This window comes from Guyanagaster necrorhizus (assembly GCF_019112545.1).
Source record: "Guyanagaster necrorhizus MCA 3950 unplaced genomic scaffold BT62scaffold_3, whole genome shotgun sequence".
Lineage (NCBI taxonomy): Eukaryota > Fungi > Basidiomycota > Agaricomycetes > Agaricales > Physalacriaceae > Guyanagaster > Guyanagaster necrorhizus.
Genome location: NW_025064882.1, coordinates 1,994,024 through 2,015,789, shown reverse-complemented (window position 1 = coordinate 2,015,789; position 21,766 = coordinate 1,994,024). Strand labels below are relative to the sequence as shown.

General features: G+C 45.2%; 6 protein-coding genes across 6 annotated transcripts; 4 read left to right on the top strand and 2 right to left on the bottom strand.

Moving 5' to 3' along the window:
* Positions 1–1,762: 1,762 nt before the first annotated feature.
* BT62DRAFT_916528 (uncharacterized protein) lies at positions 1,763–3,031 on the top strand (the record flags this gene model as incomplete). Its single annotated transcript, XM_043183998.1, is given in 6 exon segments — positions 1,763–1,913; positions 2,217–2,362; positions 2,733–2,752; positions 2,827–2,855; positions 2,875–2,888; positions 2,933–3,031. The coding sequence occupies 6 exon segments, from the start codon at positions 1,763–1,765 to the stop codon at positions 3,029–3,031; spliced, it is 459 nt and encodes a 152-aa protein (XP_043045049.1).
* Positions 3,032–6,392: 3,361 nt separating this feature from the next.
* Positions 6,393–8,063, top strand: BT62DRAFT_927258 (uncharacterized protein). The gene is made up of 7 exons (XM_043185214.1): positions 6,393–6,639; positions 6,701–6,817; positions 6,875–6,954; positions 7,016–7,155; positions 7,221–7,397; positions 7,461–7,614; positions 7,816–8,063. The coding sequence occupies exons 1-7, from the start codon at positions 6,515–6,517 to the stop codon at positions 7,869–7,871; spliced, it is 849 nt and encodes a 282-aa protein (XP_043045048.1). The 5' UTR covers positions 6,393–6,514; the 3' UTR covers positions 7,872–8,063.
* A 124-nt stretch (positions 8,064–8,187) lies between these two features.
* On the bottom strand, positions 8,188–9,169 carry BT62DRAFT_978286 (manganese and iron superoxide dismutase; the record flags this gene model as incomplete). The annotated part of the gene is made up of 7 exons (XM_043189339.1): positions 8,188–8,259; positions 8,312–8,347; positions 8,398–8,435; positions 8,488–8,551; positions 8,608–8,786; positions 8,840–9,002; positions 9,056–9,169. The coding sequence occupies 7 exons, from the start codon at positions 9,167–9,169 to the stop codon at positions 8,188–8,190; spliced, it is 666 nt and encodes a 221-aa protein (XP_043045047.1).
* A 124-nt stretch (positions 9,170–9,293) lies between these two features.
* Positions 9,294–11,537, bottom strand: BT62DRAFT_927257 (plus-3-domain-containing protein). Its single transcript, XM_043185213.1, has 10 exons — positions 11,397–11,537; positions 11,235–11,330; positions 11,033–11,181; positions 10,893–10,984; positions 10,612–10,843; positions 10,493–10,561; positions 10,312–10,442; positions 10,141–10,260; positions 9,664–10,091; positions 9,294–9,612 (listed from the first exon to the last, which is right to left on the bottom strand). The coding sequence occupies exons 1-10, from the start codon at positions 11,498–11,500 to the stop codon at positions 9,468–9,470; spliced, it is 1,566 nt and encodes a 521-aa protein (XP_043045046.1). The 5' UTR covers positions 11,501–11,537; the 3' UTR covers positions 9,294–9,467.
* A 138-nt stretch (positions 11,538–11,675) lies between these two features.
* Positions 11,676–12,324, top strand: BT62DRAFT_984621 (DUF775-domain-containing protein; the record flags this gene model as incomplete). Its single annotated transcript, XM_043189874.1, has 2 exons — positions 11,676–11,882; positions 11,908–12,324. 2 exons carry the CDS (start codon positions 11,676–11,678, stop codon positions 12,322–12,324), a joined length of 624 nt encoding a protein of 207 aa, XP_043045045.1.
* Positions 12,325–13,692: 1,368 nt separating this feature from the next.
* Positions 13,693–19,775, top strand: BT62DRAFT_431771 (1,3-beta-glucan synthase). The gene is made up of 12 exons (XM_043180872.1): positions 13,693–13,969; positions 14,026–14,282; positions 14,333–15,943; positions 15,990–16,310; positions 16,366–17,746; positions 17,800–17,979; positions 18,034–18,415; positions 18,467–18,929; positions 18,982–19,312; positions 19,365–19,438; positions 19,492–19,555; positions 19,604–19,775. Exons 1-12 carry the CDS (start codon positions 13,762–13,764, stop codon positions 19,657–19,659), a joined length of 5,328 nt encoding a protein of 1,775 aa, XP_043045044.1. The 5' UTR covers positions 13,693–13,761; the 3' UTR covers positions 19,660–19,775.
* The last annotated feature ends 1,991 nt before the right edge of the window (positions 19,776–21,766 follow it).

Below are 21,766 nucleotides of genomic sequence, written 5' to 3'. Positions count from 1 at the left end.
TAAAGAAGCAATGTGATAAGCATCATTGACTGGCCCATAAATATTTAATCAACAACAAAGTATGACTGGATACTATGAATCTTCATCTCTTATACCCAAAACAGAAGTTGGCAGACAAACAAACAGACCCCTTCAAAGTTGTTGCTAGAGTCAGCATCTCTGCTTACAAGTTGCAACTTCCAGCAACTTAGAAAATACATAATATTTTTAACAAAACATTATTAACACTATACATCACACTAGCCTTTCCAAACTAAGAGCGACCACTGCCCCCACCACCAGAACTCATCAATGATAAGGAATACTATAAAATCGATGAAGTGCTAAACCACAAAACACAAAGAGTTAAAGCATGAGATAGAGGCATGAAAACAACTATTGACTATCTAGTCAGCTAGAAGGGTTATAGACCCAAATCAAATCAATGGGTCAACAAGAAATATATGGATGCAGAAGAGACCATACATGACTATGAACAGCAAAACAACAGAATCAACATAGGCAAATATGTTGACCTAAATTTCAAGACCAATAAACACCAACAACAGAGGATATGTTTAACATTGGAGCCTACTGAAACAGTAAATGGAACATATACCAAAGAGCAATGTCCAGAATATTTTCTGACTAGCAAGCCACAAATGGATGGTAGTGCCAGGTATACTGCAAACTTACAGTGCCTATCGCCACTCTATGTGCAAGGTGCACATAGATGGGAGAATACTCTGATAAATCCCCACTGCACACTAGAAAGAACTGTGGATACTGCAAATGGACCAGAGAACTTATCTCTAAATTAGCCATCAGAACAATAGTCTTAAGGAGGGAGTAATATTATGATTTTTTCTATACTCTTTTCTTTTTTCTTTGATTTATTCAGGATTGACCCCTATTTCTGCTTAGTCAGAGTGTCTAGATCTGACACTTAGGATCATGAGAATGCTTAGTCAGCAGCACCACCCTGATTCTAGTCACTGCTGTGAAGTCATGCAACAGCACAATAACAGAGAAGCCTCTCTTATCTTTGTGCAGCAGTAACAGCAGTAACAGCTCAACAGCAAAATAATACTTTTTATAGGTATCTTAGCAACACTGGATAAAATGCTACACAGCACCAGCAAAGACAATTAGATAGTTATATTCTTAGAATGATAAGTATTCAAGTATTTAAATAGCATAGCTCTCATTATAATACTCCAGCTTCGAGCTAAAGTTTATTCTCCACCATCTTATCTCAAGTGACTTGTAACTATCTTGATCACACAATGCCAACAATGCATCAGTGAACTCTGACAGTATAACCCAAAGTCTAAGATTCTATCAGTTTATTATATGTTATTAGTCACATGGAATTTGGGCTTAACAGGATGGCAATATATCCATGAAGGAATCATCAGAGAGTCCATTCAGTGACCCTGGCCTCTGAGGGTACTTGGATTTCATACCTGGTGAGTATGAAACTGACATCTGAGAGAAGAGTATCATTGCTGCTGATAGCAATACTCTCCTCATAGATCAGTGGGAGGAGCTCATAGTCATCATCATCATTGATCTGATGAGCCTCATCTGCTGTGAGGACTTGCAAGTTGGACCAGTGATCAGCAGATCATGGGTTATCCTCATTGTCTGGATCCCACTCTCAGAGTCCACTGTCTTCATCATCAGTCTCTGTGTAGAGACTATAGTGGTTGGATAGAGCTAAGCCCCACTCTGCAGCCTGCTGCTCCTGCTCCCACTGCCTATACTGAGCTGCATATCAGAAATGCTTGTGCTCTTTCTGTTGCTTGGTCAGTCACTGCTCATAGAGCTCTTCAGCCTGTTGTTCTTACTCAAGCTGATTCAGTCAGCCATAGATAGCATTGCTGTCAGGATCATACTCTATTTCTTTATACTCTCTTCCAATATCATAGAGAGTGTTTGGGGTTGATAGAATAGGACTGAGAGTTGAGGGAGAAGAGCTTTTATAAGGGGTGACATATTTGGAGTGTCCATCCACTATAGTTCTTCAAGCATTCTCAATAGAGTCCTTAGCACAGTCTCTAATGCCAGACTCATAGAGAGCAGTGGAAGGGTTGAGGGATGGTGACTCCTCAAAGAAGTCACTGGAGAGGTCTTTGTCTTCATGATTAGAGATGGGAGGTAGGACCTATGAGACATATGTCTGGACATTTCATGGGTTTCAGAATTCTATGATGCTATGATGTTTATCATCTCAGCTAACTGCTCTAGAGGGTCCAACTGGTTGGAGTTCTTCTTCTTGAGCACTTCTTTCATTTGTGCTACTAGACCTGGCTTTGGATATGGTTTCAGGCATGGGCTGGAAGAAGGCTCAGACAGAGGGAGAGATATCTTAGAAGGGGAGGTTAGAAGTGACATTTCACAAAATCTGTTGAATGTGTTAGAAGAATTAGCAGTACTTGACTATCTAAGCTGTGATCAATTGATGTCTATAGCAGAGTGTAATGATAGCTAATAAGCTTAAAAGTGCTTCTATGATTGAAGCTAGAAGCTTAAAGAATTCATTAGTGAGATTGGTAGTAATAATGTTGATAGCAGGCATTTAGTCTTCTTTGCTCATGATGAGTGTAAAAAAAGGAAAGCAGAAGTCTCAAACTAATTGTTAGGGCCAAGTGATATATGTTTAATATCACATAGTAAATAGGTGCTGTATTGCATTTATACAATCACATCTAAGTCTAGTTATGTGATGTATGTGAATATTATATCTCAAGGTCTATGCAAGTAGACTTGAGTAAGTGGATATAATAAAGGATAGTTTGAGACTGGAGATATATGGCACTATTTATACTACTTATATACCACTAGGTCTGTTGCTAAATATACTACTACTAATTGTAAGTGTCTGCACTATAGTACTTGTTGTCCTGGTGAGTCAATATTACCTATAAAAGGTTTGTTGTACTATTGTCAGGGTGTTGCTATAAGTCAAGAGACAATAACTGATTATGCTGATCAAGCTTGTTCCATAGTCTTAGGCACTAGTATAGATGCCCTGACCAAGCATAAATAGAGGTTAATCCTGCAAATGATGAGAATAAAAGTGGAAAAATCATAACATAGTTGATCTTGCTAGTGTCTATTGTGAATATGATAGGTCTGTCATTAAAGTTCAATTGAAGAGAGACAATAAAGGCCTTCAGTTTATGAGAGTCAGAGCCATCAAAGAGTTCTGGTTCCTTGACTTTAGTGCAGATAATAGCTGGCTTTGGGTTATTGAGGGAAGCTGAGACTTCTTATAACAGGTTTATAAATTCTAGAAACATATTCTGCTAGTTTAGGTTGTTGCTTTCTATGGAGCTGTCAGAGCCACCAAGGCTATTGAGACCTCCTGGTCCTCCTGATCCATCTGACCCTCCTAGAAAAGGGTTTGGTGGGTTATCATCTGGTTCCTGTCAGATAGGAGTATGAGTAGGAGTGTCTTCACCTCTGCCCTCTGAGTCTAGGCTGTCTAAGTTCCTATACATGTTGTCCAAGAATAAGAGATCTATTAGAGGATCACTTTAGATGCTGTACATCATGCAGGCCCATCAGACTCTGTTGGTTGAGACACTGGTGTCTTTAAAAAGGTTAGGAGAATCATCATAATTTAGTCAGTGAGCAGTGAAGCTAGAGTGAGTGTAAGTTTTCCTATAGAAGAGTTGTCCTCCACTGAAGGCTGATCTGAAGAGCTCTGGCTGTTTTTTTGAGGTGGAGGCCAGAATGTCTTCTATAGAGAACATGTTAGAATAGCTGAGTTGAGTTTGTTTGGAGTCAGCTTCTATGGATTGAGTGAATGTGATGGATATAATAAAAATTTATTTTTCAACTCAAGGGTTTAAGTTTAAATATACTGTTAAGAACATGCTAATCAATTAGGCTTGAGTGTACACATAGAGACTGGCAGAGTGCATGGGCATCAATAAAGCTATTGGCAATGTCACTCTTGAGTTGAGGTCTAAGGATTTGGCCTGACTGAACAGAGTTTTATCAGAGAAGTAAAGAGAAATATCTTTCAGAGTAGAATCTGATAGATGAAGTAAAGAGAAGCTGAAGTGAGTATAAAGTATAGATGGCTATCCAAGTTGATATTCAAACTGAGTAGTTATAGTGATTGTATATAGTTTATATACTAATAGTAGTTAATTCTGAGTCAGAGTCTAAATACTATGATGTAAAATACAGATGTAAAATAGTAATAGTAAAATAAAATTAATAGGTAAGAGGAAGTGTACAGAATCCAGTGGAGCTTGGTGATTGAATTTGTAGTTGGTTATGATCATGCAGGAGCCAGCAGCATATGCATAACAGTGTATTAATGCCTTAAATACTATTTAAAGAATCCTATGTCCTACAGGCAACTATTGTCTGCTTTCTATGTCTTCTACTCATTGTTTGAGGTAACAATGACTGTGCTCTTGTGCTTACTTGTTATTGTCACTCTGCTGTACTATTGCTATGATGACTTTTCCATATGCTGCAGTTTTTATTGTGACAAAGATGTGGAACAGTGATAGTTGTCACATTGTTCTCTGCTATCTATTGTGCATCAATGAATAAGGCATAGTTATAGTGTCATCATATCTTTGTCATCCTTTGTAAGATTGGCCTGAGGTTGGGATTGGTAAGCATCTGCTTACTAAGCATCAGCAGATCATGATTTAGAGATAAAATTGTGACACCTATGATGCATAGCTATTGAGGAGAAAGTTTATATGCTGTGAATAGTTTATGATGAAAGTACATGCATTTAACTTGCAATGATTGGTTTACTGAAAGCCTGCTTAAGGGCTGAAGTCAAAAATTATTATTCAGGCCCATAATTTCAGAGTGCACAGAGCTTAGAGGCTTATCAGTGCTCATTGTTATTTATATGGCAGGTTTGGCTCTTCTTTTCATGAAAATCACTCATCTCTCTTTATGAGATATTCAATTGATCAGTTCATACAGGTTGGCATGAGTTTTAGCCACAGAGAACCTCTAAATACTATGAGTAGATGATGTTCTATGAGATGCTGACTCATTTGGATCAGAAGAATGCTTCAGATGCATTCCAGCAAGCTCCTGGAGGCTCAGATGATCCAATAGTAATAGAATAACATCATTTATTACCATATCATAGTGTTCTATCCATTGGACCCCACCGATCTGGGTTCAGTCTGACCCATGTGACCCTGATCCAACCATAACAACACTGGCTTTATGAAAGGTATTCACAGGTTTAATGAAGTCCTACAGCTTAAAAAGGAGTAGTACAGCAAAAATAAAATTACTTACTATGTAAAAGGTTCACCATCATCGCCTCGTGGTGGTAGGAGGTGGCATGATGATTTGATCCTGCCTGGAGCAAAATCTGCTCAGTCAGTAAATGAACACTGGGTGGCGGTGTGATTACCAATTCCGTCTGTTTAGCCTTACTTGGTATGTTATTCTCACGGCCCTTGCAGTCAAGGACTTAATAAATAAATGTACTTTCGACAAAATTTTCGAGGCCCCTTGAGCCATGCCTCTGTCTGCTAAGCCTTGTATCCTCTTTTTAAACCAACCATGTCGTCCGCGGGGCTGTCATCAGCTCCGGGTATGCCCATTCGCGCTCCCCAGATCTCGTTCCTCCGTTCATCGATTCCCTTCCCTCGTTTTTCCATCACCATGACAGCCCATCACGCACGACGTCCACTGGACAGTTTAAGTGTTCGTGTCGGAGCCAGATGAGGCGGGAGGACACGTAGATTGTTCAGTCTTGCCGCGATTAGGATCTTATCCGAATTGGCGCTTGCGAGGTTAGGAATTGGGGATGGGGGCTGTAGTAGTACAATGAAAAACTTCACGGCTGCTTCCGCCTGGTTCTGAATGAGTCATCGATGACATAAAATACATGCGCTGGACGTCTGGCTGAAATGTTTATGCTAAAGAAACCGATACTCAGAACGCATCTGCAAATGATAAGTGTCCTTTCACATTACGGACCATTTGCTTCAATCTATTACTGACTAATGTCGAAATATATTCACCTTTAAGATTGTAATTGGGATCTATCATATTATCCAGTCGCGGTCATTGTGAGGTTCAAAAGAGGGCGTCCGCAACAGGCTTCATCCCTTCTGCTTCGCTAATTATAAAGTTATCCGTTGTAGATCGCCTGAGAAATCTTGTAAGCAGTACTTAATTTTTATCGATATGAAAACAGTGAGGCATCGTCGCGGAGCCAAGATCCATCCAACTCGCTGATGTACCGCAGAGTGAGCCAAAATACTGGGACTGCCCGATATAAAGGTTGAAAAGCATCCGTGTTCCAAGAACGTGGTGGACGTGGCATCCAGCGAGCTATATCGGGAAAGAATCTGCTTCCATAAAAGCCGGCGCCCTTTCCCTGGAACTCAGCTCTTCCCTTACCCCCACATTGCGTACCAGGAAATCCGATCGCCATTCGCGACCTTTGAATTGGGGGGGCGGGGGGTTAAAAACGTGCTCTCCGTGTTGCAGTTGCTAAAAGGCCCCCAACTAGGTGTCGTTCAATATGAGCAGTCTTCCACGCGGAACCGGTCTTATTGACCAGCCCATTCCTTATTCTTCAGGCCAGTATCGTGGGCTTACAATGCGCACTCGCGTCAAGGAACTTCAAAAAGCAGTTCTTGGTCGCAAGTACGTCTTGTCGTAGCTTATCTTATTTTTTTACGCTTGTCTTACGCAAAAACTTGAGCAGATATGCTAACGTTGACCGTCGTCCTCTCGACCCTCCGCCTGTCATCTCGATGTCTATCAGCACCGTACATGACGCAGGAATGAATAGGCAACGCGAGGAAGAGATAGAGGATTACGGGTCAATAATTTGTTCTTGAATCCGTCTGTATGCCCTCGTCTCATTATTTTTTGTTAGGGAAGTGCAGACTGCCGGCCTAATGTGCACTGTTGATTTATTTCCAGTTATTCCTCCGCCACCAGAACACCCGCTAACAGGTAAGCCTTTCATTTGCTTACTTTGATATCGCCGGTCCTCTAACTTTAGATTTCTTCCCAGACATCGTGCATCGAGAGCGGCATACCGGGATACCAATCCTCGAAAGCTCCAAGATGACGACCTCACTTGTCGGCGCAACGTTTGTCCAGCCTAACCTCATAGACTGGGAAGGAAAGCGCCAGCTCATGTTCGTGTTTTCCGTAAGTATCATGCTTCTTTACAGACATATGTGACACATTGACGCGCCACGGTGTGATTATTCCAGGACTTGGCCGTGCGACAAGAAGGCCAATTCCTACTCCGCTACCGGGTTTTCGATCTTTTCGCCCGTGCGCATGGCCAATCCGATCTGACTATACAGGCGGAATGTTTTGGCGGCGTCTTTCGCGTCTATTCTACCAAGGAGTTCCCTGGCTTACCACCTTCTACCGAACTGACAAAGGTAAAGATACACTCTACTTCTTTAGAGGTCTATCATTTATTTATATTTTTGGGTCCTTCTTAGCATATTCAGCGTTACGGGGTACGCCTCAATGCTCGTGAGACGGAACGAAAGCGCCGGAAACCCAGCGAGAGACTTCCGGACGAGGCTGGACAGTCGAAGAAACGAAAGCATGAAGATGGGAGCGATCCTGAGGCGTATGAAAATGATAGTGGAGGTTAGTGCCTCTTAGAGTCTTGGATGTTTCCTAATTTCGTTCGCTGTCCGCTATGCATCATGTATTCATATCTCTTCTTTGTAATACCCCTTATGCTTGCAGTTCTGCATCAATTATTTCAATACATGATGTTCGGGACTCGACTGGGAAATAATTACGGCCTTGATGGGCAGTCTTAATTTTGTATTGACGCGTTTGCAGATCTAGTAGCGGGTGGCATCTGTATCAATCTTGTACCTCTTGGAACCTGGACGTAACCCGGCATCATTCGTAATCCCGGAATGTGGCTCAAATTCAAGCACTTTCGCAAGACGCGTCCTGGCGGAAGTCGTTTTTCTCTGCTCTATGAAATTATCAACCGATTGTGTCGCTCTGCATACCAAGGATAGCTCTATACTATCGATGAATATGTGGACGTAAAGGCCATAAAGACACAATAGATCAACGGTGGATCATGATAATGATGTATGACACTGGCCGGTTAATTCGCTATGGTTTTATGCATGCATACGGACTAATTACTTCGCGTAAGTTGCAATTCATTATCCGAAAGTTAGTACATATACAGATGATCTATTTAGCCACCTCAGCGAGTCGCTGTTCGGCCTCTTTGAAGTTGATGACGTTCCAAATAGCATTGAGATACTGAACGAATATAAGTGAACGTCATCGCTAGGAGGCCAGAATATACACGTACATCAGGCTTTACGTTCTTGTATTGGAGATAAAAAGCCTAGAGTACTAGATGAGTAAGCCTCGCGAAAGAAGTAATTGAAAACGAACGTGTTCCCAGATATCAACGCCAATGAGGGGAGTGTGGGCTGGATATAATTGGTGAGCTGCGGTGATGGCCAACAATAGAAAGAGACTCACTGATAAGAGGGTCTTGATTGGCGGTGGTGACAATATCCAACTTGCCACTCTTGGAATCGTATCCCTTCAAATTCAGTTTACGTGAGACATGATTGTTTGAACAGAAAACGTGCTACATACCAGCCAGCCCCATCCGCTGCCTTGGATAGCAGCCGTTTTGGCGTTGAACTCCTTCTTGAAAGCTTCGACGGAGCCAAAGTCGCGCTCAATAAGCGTCTTGAGCGGCCCATTGTCGATTTTTCCACCCTCTTCGCTGGCTGGAGCAAGGTTTTTCCAGAACAAAGAATGGTTGATGTGCCCTGTGGTAGAGGAGTCAGCGAAAATATAAAACGTGGTAGAACCTTGCTCTTACCACCGCCGTTAAACTTTAACGCGCTCTGCAAGGCGATATGGTCTTTGGTCGAAGTCGACTTGGCATACGCCTCCTCCGCAGCGTTGAGGCCATTGACATACGCTTGGTGGTGCTTTTTGTGATGAAGTTTCATGATTTCCTCTGAGATGAAGGGCTCAAGAGCCTAAATAATCCTGGTCGATGCCGATCTAGAGAGCAAACCACTGGACTGCTTACATTGTATGCATAGGGCAGGTCAGGAACAGTATGGAGAGACGCTAAGCGGGCTGCTCCCCCAAGAGAGCGATGAGATAATGCAGGACGCAAGGCAGTTCGAGCAATGGAGAGCATGGTATGGTAAGAGTCAAAATGCAAGAAGGGTGCGCTCCATTTCGGTGACATCATTGCTTATTCAAGCTTTTGGCAAAAACTTTTCCCTGCATTTTGCTTCCGCCATTTCGTGTGCAGGCGAATGCTCCCCACCAAAAACCGTTTTATTGCAGCTACACGACATACATTCGATATAGCTACAAACTACACGCTGCAGAACACGTGTCGTCTAAATTGATGCAATGATGTCGACAAGTTGTACGATGCATGACAATTAGGCTGTCGTATTACGCAAAACAACGAAAGCAATTCTACTGATCTAAAAATCGCCAAGGTCCACTTCCATCGTTTCAATAACCGAGGCTTCGAACGTCTTGGCTTTGCCGTTTGTCGAAGGAACGAGGGGCGAAGGCTTTCTCTCCGGAGTTAGGGGTGCGGGTTGAAGCCCGCTGGGAGTCGCCGGTCTGGGTACAGAAGAGATATAAAACAAAGGTATGCAGGAAAAAAATACGAACCTAGACACCGGTGTGGCAGAGTTGAACGTCCGTGGAACGGTTTTCAGCCTAGCACTAGGATCAGTTGGAGTAGCAGTTCCACTCTTTCCAGCAAGGGCCCGCTTTCTCTCGCGCCTTCTTTGTTCCGCCGCCGCAATTTCGGCCCTGCGGACGGCCTCAGCGTTAGCCCTGCGGTTTTTCTCGCTGAGTTTGGCCAATGTGTCATTCTCCGCACGTCGGCCATTTTTCTGAGGGCTGCTGAGATCTTCGCCATATTGGGCGATGAACTCGGCCAACTTCGCATCCAGTTCTGCTACTTCATGATAATCTAGACGACGTTGAGCTAGCGTACGTTGTTGGACCAAGCGGGCTCGTTCCAGGGTAACCCAATTTTGTGATTTGGCTGCCGTTATTTGGCTCTTGCGAGCCAAGATGGCACTAACATCTGCCTAAATTATCGTGTCAGCACCCCATCGCTTGACAGTATAAAATCGTCACCTCAGTCTTTGGTTGCGTAACCAGCTGTACCATGCGGGCTTCTTTGATCTCCAGCTCTTTCTTCGAGGGCAATTTGACATGTTCAGTTTCGCACGTGTTTTTGAGACGAAGAAATTCTTTCTGTTCTCTCTGGATGAGAGACTGTTATGAGGTCACTGAGTTGTCACTGACTGGTTCGAACGGAGAGTTTGAGACTTTGTCCATTTGCCACAGTTTTTTCGAGATACCATGTTGGAGCTCGATAGTCTGGTTCACCATAGTGCTCTCAACCATATATGGTTTGACTATATCAGCTCCGAGATCTGGAAGAGAGGATCAATGGACAAGACGTGCGAACACAAATATGGCATACTGATAACTTGACATATACGATAGATGCTCTTGCCGTCCTCACAGCCGATGAGATAGCGGACCCAGGTATCTGCAACATTTAAGCTGGAAGGAAGATAAGGCTGAATTTAAACACCCAACTCTTAACGTATTCTTCAAACCACGGCGACAGATAGTATTTTGCTATCATATCCCGTGTAAGATGACACTTTTCCAGATCATCCATGGTAATAGGCTCGTCTTTGACAGGCGGATGTTGCTCTCGTTCATGTTCCTGATCCGACTTGTTGATCTGACCGTCCTCGTCGTCCTCATCTGAGGTACCCATATCCATGGCAGACGAAGATCCATCGTGAAAAGGAGAACCTTCGTTCTGTGCAAGATAGGCACTCATGATATGAACACACAAAGGAAGGACATACGTGTTGCTTGTCGCCCTTGGCTTTGCGTTTGGCCTTAAGCTCATCCAGCTTGCGCGACTTTTCCTTCGTGAAACCTCGTGATGAGCGTTGCCCTGACGTATTATAAGATGCAAAAAGACACGCCAAAGAGACAGACAAACTTTTGGACGCTCTTGCGACGCCGTCCATGTCACCGGAACGCTGGTCTTTCACCATGCGTGAAATCGCTCGCTTGTCCAGCATGCGCTGCTTATCTTCTAATCGTCCGGTGATAATCTCTTCACGCTCAATCTCGGACATCTGCATGAGCCTGTTACAGATATCATCAACCCTACGCTGTCGTGTCACCATTGGAAGACGTACCTATGTTTGTCGGCTGCATCCACATACTTCCCCTCCAAAGGATAGGGGTCCTCTTCGTCCTCTTCACTTTCAGGATCATTTTCGTAATCGGAAAGGCTATGAAGGGTAGAGAAAAACCGGTTCTGACACGAGGATGCTGCGAGATCAGATTCCTAGGCTCACTCGGCTTTTCGTTTCTTTGACGGCTTCGTTTTGGTCTTTCGCTTTTGTTTCTTGTCGGAACCAGCCTCGACGAGCTCGAGCAGTTCGTCGTCAAAATCGGACATAGTGGCAGTAAAGGGATGGGAAAGGAAACGACAATTTCGCACGCCACAGGTTCCATCGGTTCGGATGGGTTGCTATTTCTGATCATCAGCGCCGAGACACTTTCTACAAACTTCGGGAGAGTTTTTACCCTTCCTTTCGCAACGACAATTAACGCTCTCGCTTTTCCGTGCAGAAATGTTTGGCTGCTGCGTTGCTGGCCGTCTGCTGCAGACAAATCTCCAACAAATTGACGATACGCACGCGTTATTTGAACTACCCAACGCCAGCACAATCAACCACGTTTGTGTGTTTGTCTTGGGCACTGTGCCATTTCCCGAAGGATATGGTGCGGCCGTCCACTTCCACTGGCCGGGAAAAGGATTCCAACTCCTTGGAATGCGAGTTCACTGTTATTCATGTCGAATAGCTCACTGAATTTCTGCCTAGGATCTCTAACGACAAGCCATCAGCGATATTTCGTTTACGGGGTTCCTTCTCCTCGACATCAACATATCGTGCTTTCGATCCGAATTTGTCGATGAATGACAGCGGAGACGTTGCCGCCATTCTCGGCTTGTCCATTGAACCCGTTCATGCGATAGAGTCGCAATTAGCCGCCCTACCTTATGCCCTTACGAAATCTGGAAACGACTTGAGCATTAACCCTACACTTCTCGCAGAGAAGATTGTGAAAAACTTGTTCAACTATGTCTCTGGCTTTACCGGCGGAGGGGCTATGACGCCTGAACTCGCAGTCCCGATGGGACTGATCGCCAGGTGGTATGAAAATTTTACTGGAAAGGTTAGAAACAGTGGGCTTGGATTTTTGGAGAGAGACGAATAGACAATCTGGCCGGTGGTAGGTCTCAACTTATCGATGAAAGGTATTTTTATTCATAGCTCGTCACTATGATAGCGGGATCATAATTCAGGTGATCTCACAACACACCATTACGCCGTACGTTGTATACGATACTATTCGCAACCAAACGTTTGCGTTGAATAAGTCCTGGACAGGATTCATGTTAGAGGACGTCGGAGCCTATCATCGGGTTTGAACGTTCGCTGAAATAAAACCATATGTCTGTGTGTTAGAATGATTAGATCTAATTGTTTGTGGCTCCCCCCTCGATATTTTCAGCATACATGATATTTACCGCTTTACGGATGTACCAGTCATTGAAATCTGAAGGCCCCATTGACATTGAGAACGAGGCTTAAATGTTATTTTTGGCCGAAATTCTATAAAGATCAAAGCAAGAAGAATGCGCTTCTTGCGATCGCTGAAGGGAACTGAGCAGCAGTGCTGGTTTCTTTTTTTTTTTCAAGTTCTCAAGTCCTGCTGTGTTTGTTCGATATCACGTGACCGAATCAAATTCCACTCTAAGTTGATGAGCAGTGCCAGGAACACTTGAAAGCAACCGATGGCTCCTAATCATTGAAAAAGGTATACACAACACCGTATAAGCACCTCGATTTATGGCATAGATTCGATAAGTGTGGTCATGCTGATTGTCCGAATACACTTCGAGCTCGCAATTTCGTTTGCTCTTCCGTAGGAAGGAGGCCGGGAAGGTGAGGAGTACGAGATCACCAGTGCAAATAAAGATATACGGAAGTCGCATTGTTGAAGGTTTATCCACGACGACCAACCGACGATACTTGCAACCGGGCTGAGAGACGAATCAGTGAAATTTTTTGAAAGCCGAATACAGAACTGGAGATCCCTATCATGACAAATATTAAGGGCTGCTGTGATAAAAGGGTATATGGTGATTTCTCATTACATGTTTACTGTTCCAGGAAACGTGCTGATGCCTGATATACGTCGGTAAGGTCTCGGGAAAAGCCATCAGAGGGATGCTACACCACCATATACGCATAATTCAGCTAGCACTTACAGTGCACGAGATTTCAAGCCAGCCGATATCACCGTGACCGTCAGCGACGAATAAATTTGGTAATTGGATACCCAGGTTTTATTTAATTTTAATTTACTATTTAGTACGATTCAGAGCTGGTGCCTTGCCCGAGTTTCATACAGCCGAGACATGGACAGTTGCACGCCCCTCAATAAAATCATTTGAGAAGAATCCGAAGGTCGTGCTGGGCGACACAGTGATTATATTAGTACTGCATAGCAGGCAAGTGAAACTGAAAACAGGCGGTGGGAGCAAAATTGAGAGTCCGCAGTGTGGCTGTGATTGGTTGCCACGCTTTCTGTTTCGTCATTTTCTGCCTGCCGTCGTCCTCAACCCATCTCTCTTCCTGACCACTACTCATGTCTGGTCGCCCGGGGCACAACAGCCAGGAGGGCTACCCTTCGTCATCGCCCTCCTCCGTTGACGCTCATCAGAATGACCCATTCAGTCCGCCACAGCGCCGGTATTATGATAATGACTCGGAGGATTATGGTCGCAGAGATACCTATGCTTCCGACACCAGCAATACTGGTTTCTATGATCAGAATGGCGCTTATGACCCATATCGTGCGTCTACTACGTTTTCTCGATTTCCAACGTAGCTGACCTGTCTCTTGCAAAAGCCCCACAAGACACCGACTCCGATGGCGATGCTTATGGTCCACGCTATGCCCCCTCTGCGGAGTCCTTGGGCGTTCCTCGGATGGGCAACTCAGAATCATCGACACCAACATTCATTGATTATGGCCAAGGTGGTCGAGATGCTTACCCTGCTTGGAGTTCAGAGCGCCAAATACCGCTGTCCAAAGAGGAGATCGAAGACATCTTCCTCGACCTTACCCAGAAATTTGGTTTTCAGAGGGACTCTATGAGAAACATGGTTTGTGGCCCTTCGTGGACCGTTCAGTATCTGCTGACACTGTTGGTTAGTTTGATTTCCTTATGCAGCTTCTCGATAGCCGAGCATCCCGCATGTCCCCCAATCAAGCACTGCTTACGCTCCACGCTGATTACATAGGCGGACACCATGCGAACTATCGTAAATGGTACTTTGCCGCTCAACTCGACCTCGACGATGCTGTCGGTCAAACCCAGAATCCGGGTCTGACCCGCTTGAAATCCAAGGGAGGTTCTGGAAAGCGGCCCCCGCATGAAAAGTCACTCAACACTGCTATTGAGCGCTGGCGTCAGGCCATGAACAACATGAGCCAATATGACCGACTCCGACAGATCGCCCTGTATCTGTTGCTGTGGGGAGAGGCCGCTCAAGTCCGTTTTATCCCCGAATGCCTCTGCTTCATTTTCAAGTGTGCAGACGACTACTACCGCTCACCAGAATGCCAAAACCGGATGGAACCTGTTCCAGAAGGGCTCTATCTGAGGGCGGTCATCAAGCCGCTCTACAGATTCATTCGGGACCAAGGGTATGAGGTCGTGGATGGCAAGTTTGTGAGAAGGGAGCGGGATCACGAGGATGTGATTGGGTATGACGATGTGAATCAGTTGTTCTGGTACCCTGAAGGAATCGCTCGGATTGTGTTGACCGACAAAACCCGCCTTGTGGATCTGGCCCCCGCACAGCGGTTCATGAAGTTTGATCGCATCGATTGGAATCGGGCCTTTTTCAAAACATACTACGAACGACGCTCCTTTGGCCATCTTCTTGTCAACTTCAACCGAGTTTGGGTCATTCACATATCCCTTTATTACTTCTATACGGCCTATAATTCCCCTACCGTTTACCAGGTCAACGGAAACGACGTTCCCGCTTTACAATGGAGTGCCACTGCTCTTGGTGGTGCGGTTGCTACAGTCATCATGATTCTCGCCACCCTCACGGAATTCTCCTACATCCCAACCACCTGGAATAATACCTCCCATCTTACACGCCGTCTTCTCTTCCTCCTCGTCACCCTTGCCCTTACGTGTGGACCCACGTTTTATATTGCTATTGCTGAAAACAATGGTTCTGGCGGCCAGCTCTCCCTCATTCTCGGCATTGTCCAGTTCTTCATTTCTGTCGTCGCGACCCTCCTCTTTGCCATCATGCCGTCAGGTAGGATGTTCGGAGACAGGGTGGCTGGGAAATCGAGGAAGTATCTAGCTAGCCAAACGTTTACCGCTAGTTATCCTACTTTGGACACCGCTCCCCGCATTGCTTCCTTGCTCCTCTGGCTCCTCATTTTTAGCTGCAAATTCGTCGAATCTTATTTTTTCCTTACCCTCTCTTTCCGAGACCCTATCCGAGTCATGGTGGGAATGAAAATCCAAGGTTGCAACGACCGGCTGTGGGGGAATGCTCTCTGTACAAATCATGCGGCATTCACGCTCACAATCATGTACATTATGGATTTGGCCCTATTCTTCCTGGACACTTTTCTGTGGTACATCATCTGGAACACTGTGTTCAGCATCGGACGGTCGTTCTCGCTGGGTCTTTCCATCTGGACACCTTGGAAGGACATTTACACTCGGCTGCCGAAACGTATTTACGCGAAGCTTTTGGCGACAAACGATATGGAAGTTAAATACAAGCCCAAGGTAAACTTACTTGTCTTCAATATGGACAGTGATTGAATTCTTGTAGGTCCTGGTCTCCCAAATTTGGAATGCCATCATCATCTCCATGTATCGAGAACACCTTCTATCTATTGACCACGTTCAAAAGCTGCTTTATCACCAAGTCGATGGTGGTCCGGGTGCGAATGGGCGACGCAGTTTGCGTGCGCCTCCCTTCTTCATCTCACAGAATGACAAAGGTTTCAAGGGTGAATTCTTCCCGAGGGGTAGCGAGGCAGAACGACGCATTTCGTTCTTCGCGCAGTCGTTGACGACAGCCATGCCGGAGCCTCTGCCTGTGGATGCTATGCCTACGTTCACGGTTCTCACGCCACACTATAGCGAAAAGGTGGGTTTGGTATGGCTCGTTAAATGCTCCGAAATGACGTCACCCCTTTGCGCAGATTCTGCTTTCGCTTCGGGAGATCATTCGTGAAGAGGACAAGAACACCCGTGTCACGCTTTTGGAGTATTTGAAGCAGCTTCACCCCGTAGAGTGGGAGAATTTCGTTAGGGACACAAAGATTCTGGCTGAAGAATCGGCTATGTTTAACGGCACGAATCCATTCGGAGACAACGAGAAGGCGCAGTCAAAGACGGATGATCTTCCGTTCTACTTTATCGGTTTCAAGAGCGCTGCGCCGGAATTTACTCTTCGAACACGTATTTGGGCTTCCCTTCGTGCTCAAACCCTGTACCGCACAGTCTCCGGTATGATGAACTACTCGAAGGCCATCAAACTTCTGTACCGTGTCGAGAATCCTGAAGTCGTCCAAATGTTTGGGGGAAATACGGATAAACTTGAACGTGAGCTTGAGCGCATGGCTCGCCGCAAGTTCAAGTTTGTGGTCTCAATGCAGAGGTACTCCAAGTTCAACAAGGAGGAACAGGAGAATGCAGAGTTCTTACTACGCGCATATCCAGATCTGCAGATTGCATATCTTGAGGAAGAGCCGCCTAGGAAGGAGGGTGGTGATCCCAGGATCTTCTCGGCGCTCATCGATGGACATAGCGAGTTCATCTCTGAGACTGGTCGACGCAAACCGAAGTTCCGTATTGAGCTCCCTGGGAACCCTATCTTAGGTGATGGCAAGTCCGACAATCAAAACCATGCCATCATCTTCTATCGTGGAGAGTACTTACAGCTGATCGATGCCAACCAGGACAATTACCTCGAGGAGTGCTTGAAGATTAGGAACGTTCTGTCTGAGTTTGAAGAATACAACATCTCGAGCCAAAGTCCTTATGCTCACTGGGGTCACAAGGAGTTCAAGCGTTCTCCCGTAGCCATTGTTGGTGCCCGAGAGTACATCTTCTCGGAGAATATCGGTATCCTAGGTGATCTTGCAGCTGGAAAGGAGCAGACATTCGGTACACTTTCGGCAAGATCCATGGCCTGGATTGGTGGCAAGCTGCACTACGGTCATCCTGATTTCCTGAACGCGTTGTTCATGAACACACGTGGGGGTGTCTCAAAGGCGCAGAAAGGTCTACACTTGAACGAGGATATATATGCTGGTATGAATGCTTTCGGTCGTGGCGCCAGGATCAAGCACACGGAGTACTTCCAATGCGGCAAGGGTAGGGATCTTGGATTCGGCACAATTCTGAACTTCCAGACCAAGATTGGAACGGGTATGGGTGAACAGATGTTGAGTCGAGAGTATTATTATCTGGGCACTCAGCTTCCCATCGATCGGTTCCTCACCTTCTACTATGGGCATCCCGGGTTTCACATCAACAATATGCTGGTCATCTTGTCGATACAGCTGTTCATTGTAACCAGTAAGTTCTGTATGGCTGTCTTCCTGGATCCAGAACTCAGGGAGATTCTCCAGTGGTTTTCTTGGGTACATTAAACTCGAGCGTTACTATCTGTCGGTACACAGATGATGGGCAATTCATCGGTGGACAGGCAGGGTGCTACAATTTGGACCCAGTCTTCAACTGGATCAGACATTGCATCCTCAGTATCTTCCTGGTATTCATGATCGCGTTCTTACCCCTCTTCTTACAAGGTTCGTTCATTTTGACATGTTTTGAGGACAATAGTACAACGCTTATCTTCGTAGAACTGGTTGAACGCGGGACGTGGAAAGCCATTTTCCGTTTAGCGAAGCAATTTGGTTCATTGTCGCCTGTGTTCGAGATCTTCTCCACTCAGATTTACACCCATTCCATCTTAAGCAACTTGACTTTTGGTGGAGCGCGTTACATCGCTACTGGACGTGGCTTTGCCACTAGTAGGATATATTTCAACATCCTGTTTTCTCGGTTTGCAGGACCTAGTATCTACCTTGGCATGCGATCGTTGGTCATGTTGCTTTATGTTACCCTGTCACTCTGGACGCCATTCCTGATCTACTTCTGGATATCCATTGTCGCTCTTTGTGTCGCCCCGTTCTTGTTCAACCCCCATCAGTTTGTCTTTTCCGATTTCATAATAGATTACAGGTAACCGCACAATTACTCCTACCCTTGAAGTTTCTAACCATGTACCCACAGGGAATTTTTGCGGTGGATGTCCAGGGGTAACTCTCGGTCTCACAACAACTCGTGGATCGGATATTGCAGACTGTCGCGGACAATGATCACTGGTTACAAGAAGAAGAAACTTGGGCATCCGTCCGAGAAGCTTTCCGGTGACGTACCGCGCGCTAGCTGGCATGCTGTCATCTTCTCAGAGGTTATCTTCCCCGTTGTGATGGCTATTCTTTTCATTATCGCGTATACGTTTGTGAAGTCGTTCCCTGTGAATGGCGAAACACCGCCCAGCCCTCTTGTCCGAATCGCAGTTATTTCTTTGGGGCCTATTGTATGGAATGCAGCAATTTTGCTGACGCTATTCCTCATCAGTCTTTTCCTCGGACCTATGCTAGACCCACTCTTCCCCCTCTTCGGTTCCGTCATGGCGTTTACAGCACATATACTTGGCGCCGTTGGAATGGTTGGATTCTTTGAGTTCTTGGTCAGTATCATATCAACCACGAGTCATTTAGGTACTAATCTTTCAATCCCAGTGGTTCCTCGAACTATGGAATGTTTCCCATGCGGTACTGGGTTTGATCACTGTCATATCGATCCAGCGAGCTGTCCACAAAATTCTCATCTCTGTCTTCCTGTCTCGAGAGTTCAAGCACGACGAGACTAATCGTGCGTGGTGGACAGGTCGGTGGTACGGTCGCGGTCTCGGTGCTCATGTCATGTCACAACCTGCACGAGAGTATATCGTGAAAATCATTGAGCTATCGCTTTGGAGTTCTGATTTGATCATCGGGCATATTCTTCTGTTCATGTTGACGCCCCCTATCTTAGTTCCTTACTTTGATCGATTCCATGCCACAATACTATGTATGGTTTTTTCTTTTCTCGCTCTTCTGATGTACTGACATTGTCCTCCCAGTTTGGCTGCGTCCCTCAAAACAAATCCGTGCGCCTCTGTATTCTATAAAACAGAAAAGACAGCGTCGCTGGATTGTGCGTGTTATTGGGTTTTCGACTGTATAGATCTGGTTCTAACCTGCCTCCAGATAATAAAATACGGGACAATATACGTTGCTGTCATTGCTCTATTCGTGTTACTAATTGCTCTTCGTAAGTTCCTTTTGGTTCCACGATGGATTTCCACTGAAATCTTTTCAGCCGCTGTGTTCCGCACGACCCTCAATTTCGATTGTTCCATATGCAACAGCCTATAACAGGACTACGATTTTCACGATTCTTAGACTCTGTGTACTTCACTATTTTGATTCTTGTCACGATTTCACTGGTGCTGGGATACTTATGGACTTCTTCTGGGGCTGTCTCGCACAGCACGCCATGGATAATCTTATCACAAGGACATTTATTGTAAGCCTACCAGTACGAATTCTATCATATTGTCGTCCACGGATTCCGTCGTTGTTCCGAGCGGGTTTGCAGAGTAATGAATGTTTTATTTGGGCTTCATACTCGAGCAGGAGGAACATAAGGCCGCCTGGAACTCGTCCTGTTATTGTAGGGATAATGTTATTCTTCTAGTCATCGATATTCTATTGACCACGGACTTCTTTGTAGACGTCAATTATCATGGTGCAGATAATCATGAAATCAAAACCTGCAGTCCCCAACAAGTCTGCACTTTCCTCAAATGTAGGAAACCTTGTTTCTCTCTTACAGGGCTAATATTGCTGCCGTGCTGGATCATAAACTTATGGGGTAGAAGATGTTTTAAGGCCTGGGTATCTATCTTGACAGCCGCATGTCGCCTCCGAGCCAGAAAAGGGTGCTTTCAGGCTCCAAAGATACGTGGTGTGGTCATGGTCCGAGTAGAACCTTGTTTCTAGAATCTGAAAGTAGGTCTGCGCTAACTTCAACACCCCTTTAGTCTTTTCTTTGAGTAACGAGGCAGGAAAGCATCGAAAATCCTCACGGACGTAAATGTACCTCAGAATATTCAGACTTGTGAATTTCTTTATTAAGGCGACATATCTGTGGCTTGTTACATTGTCAAAACATCGATGTCCCGACTGGGCCTCCTAGACAACGTCCATATTAGTTAACGTTCCCAGGAATTGAAAGGCTGGACGGATCTGGGTGCGTTTGACGGCTCTCTTCGCTCCTATTCATCCAACAGAAGAGCAGGCACATGTGGTCTCAGCAACTCTCGCGCTAGAGGGTTGACAAAGCGAGTAGTTATGTAGTCGGTACGCGGCTACCGTGTGTGGCTCATAACTATCAGGACTAATTTCTCCCATATCCAAGTGTGTGCCTGCAAACACCGCGACGTGAACAATAGAAGCTATCATATCGGACTGAGCCGCGTCTAGATATCTTTCCCTGGATATTGTTGAGATTCATCTCGATGTTAGCTACTAAGTGGGAGAAAGCGCTGCAGCTCTGACCCCGCAGCCAACAAACACTATACCTTCAATCTAATACTTTCCCTCTAGATGTTTTTCGAAAATAAGTTTACCCTATGATCGTCGCATACGAGTCAACAATCCCAACAGTCTTTTCGCGTTTTCACTTCTTTCCTGCGGGGCGTGGCTGTTCGCATACGTATATTCCGCGGCTGCTTCACGACATCTAGTACTACTCGAGATCAGGCAGGGGCCAATTCGGATAGCAATCCGTCAGAATTCCAATCTGCATCAAGACTGTCGTGCAGCGGCGGCAATTCAAGGCCGCGGTACGTCTCTTTTGTGTCTTTAATCCCTAGCTGCTGATATTTAGAGCTATAGTCATGCATGGCAGGCTTTATATAGATCCTACATGTACACCAAGGTGATCAAGCAAGTGTTTTACTTCTCATCATCATATGATTTTGATGAGGATTCAGGGCGCGGCACTGCCTCCAAAATGTGCCTAACTGTCCTCTGTCTAGTCTTTTAGCAAAATACTGCAAGTCCGTCATCATTTGCCCTGGTCTCTCCGAGTCTGTCTTAAAAATGACTATCTGTTTCAATGTAGCTTTTCTATTACCTGCAGCAGACTCTTCGCTCACCAAAAATCCGTCTGACCGGTGATGGAATGAGCTAAAGATCCGGCAAAATTCAAAGCCAAATTGAATTTCAGCCCATCGTGGATGCATGTGCCTTCAATCAACTAGTTTCATCCCTTGAAATGGCGAACTAGAAATCTAGTACAAGAAAGCTCAGCGTATGGTCATAAAGTCAGTTGCAGCGTTCTAGTCGACATCCCAACAACACTATTTACGCCGAGTGAAGGCAAGTACCATCTTGTGATCCAATTTGTTGATGTTCATGCGGTGTGTACCAAAATAGAGCCCTAAAAGCACGAGAAAATTTACTTTTGGCTACAACA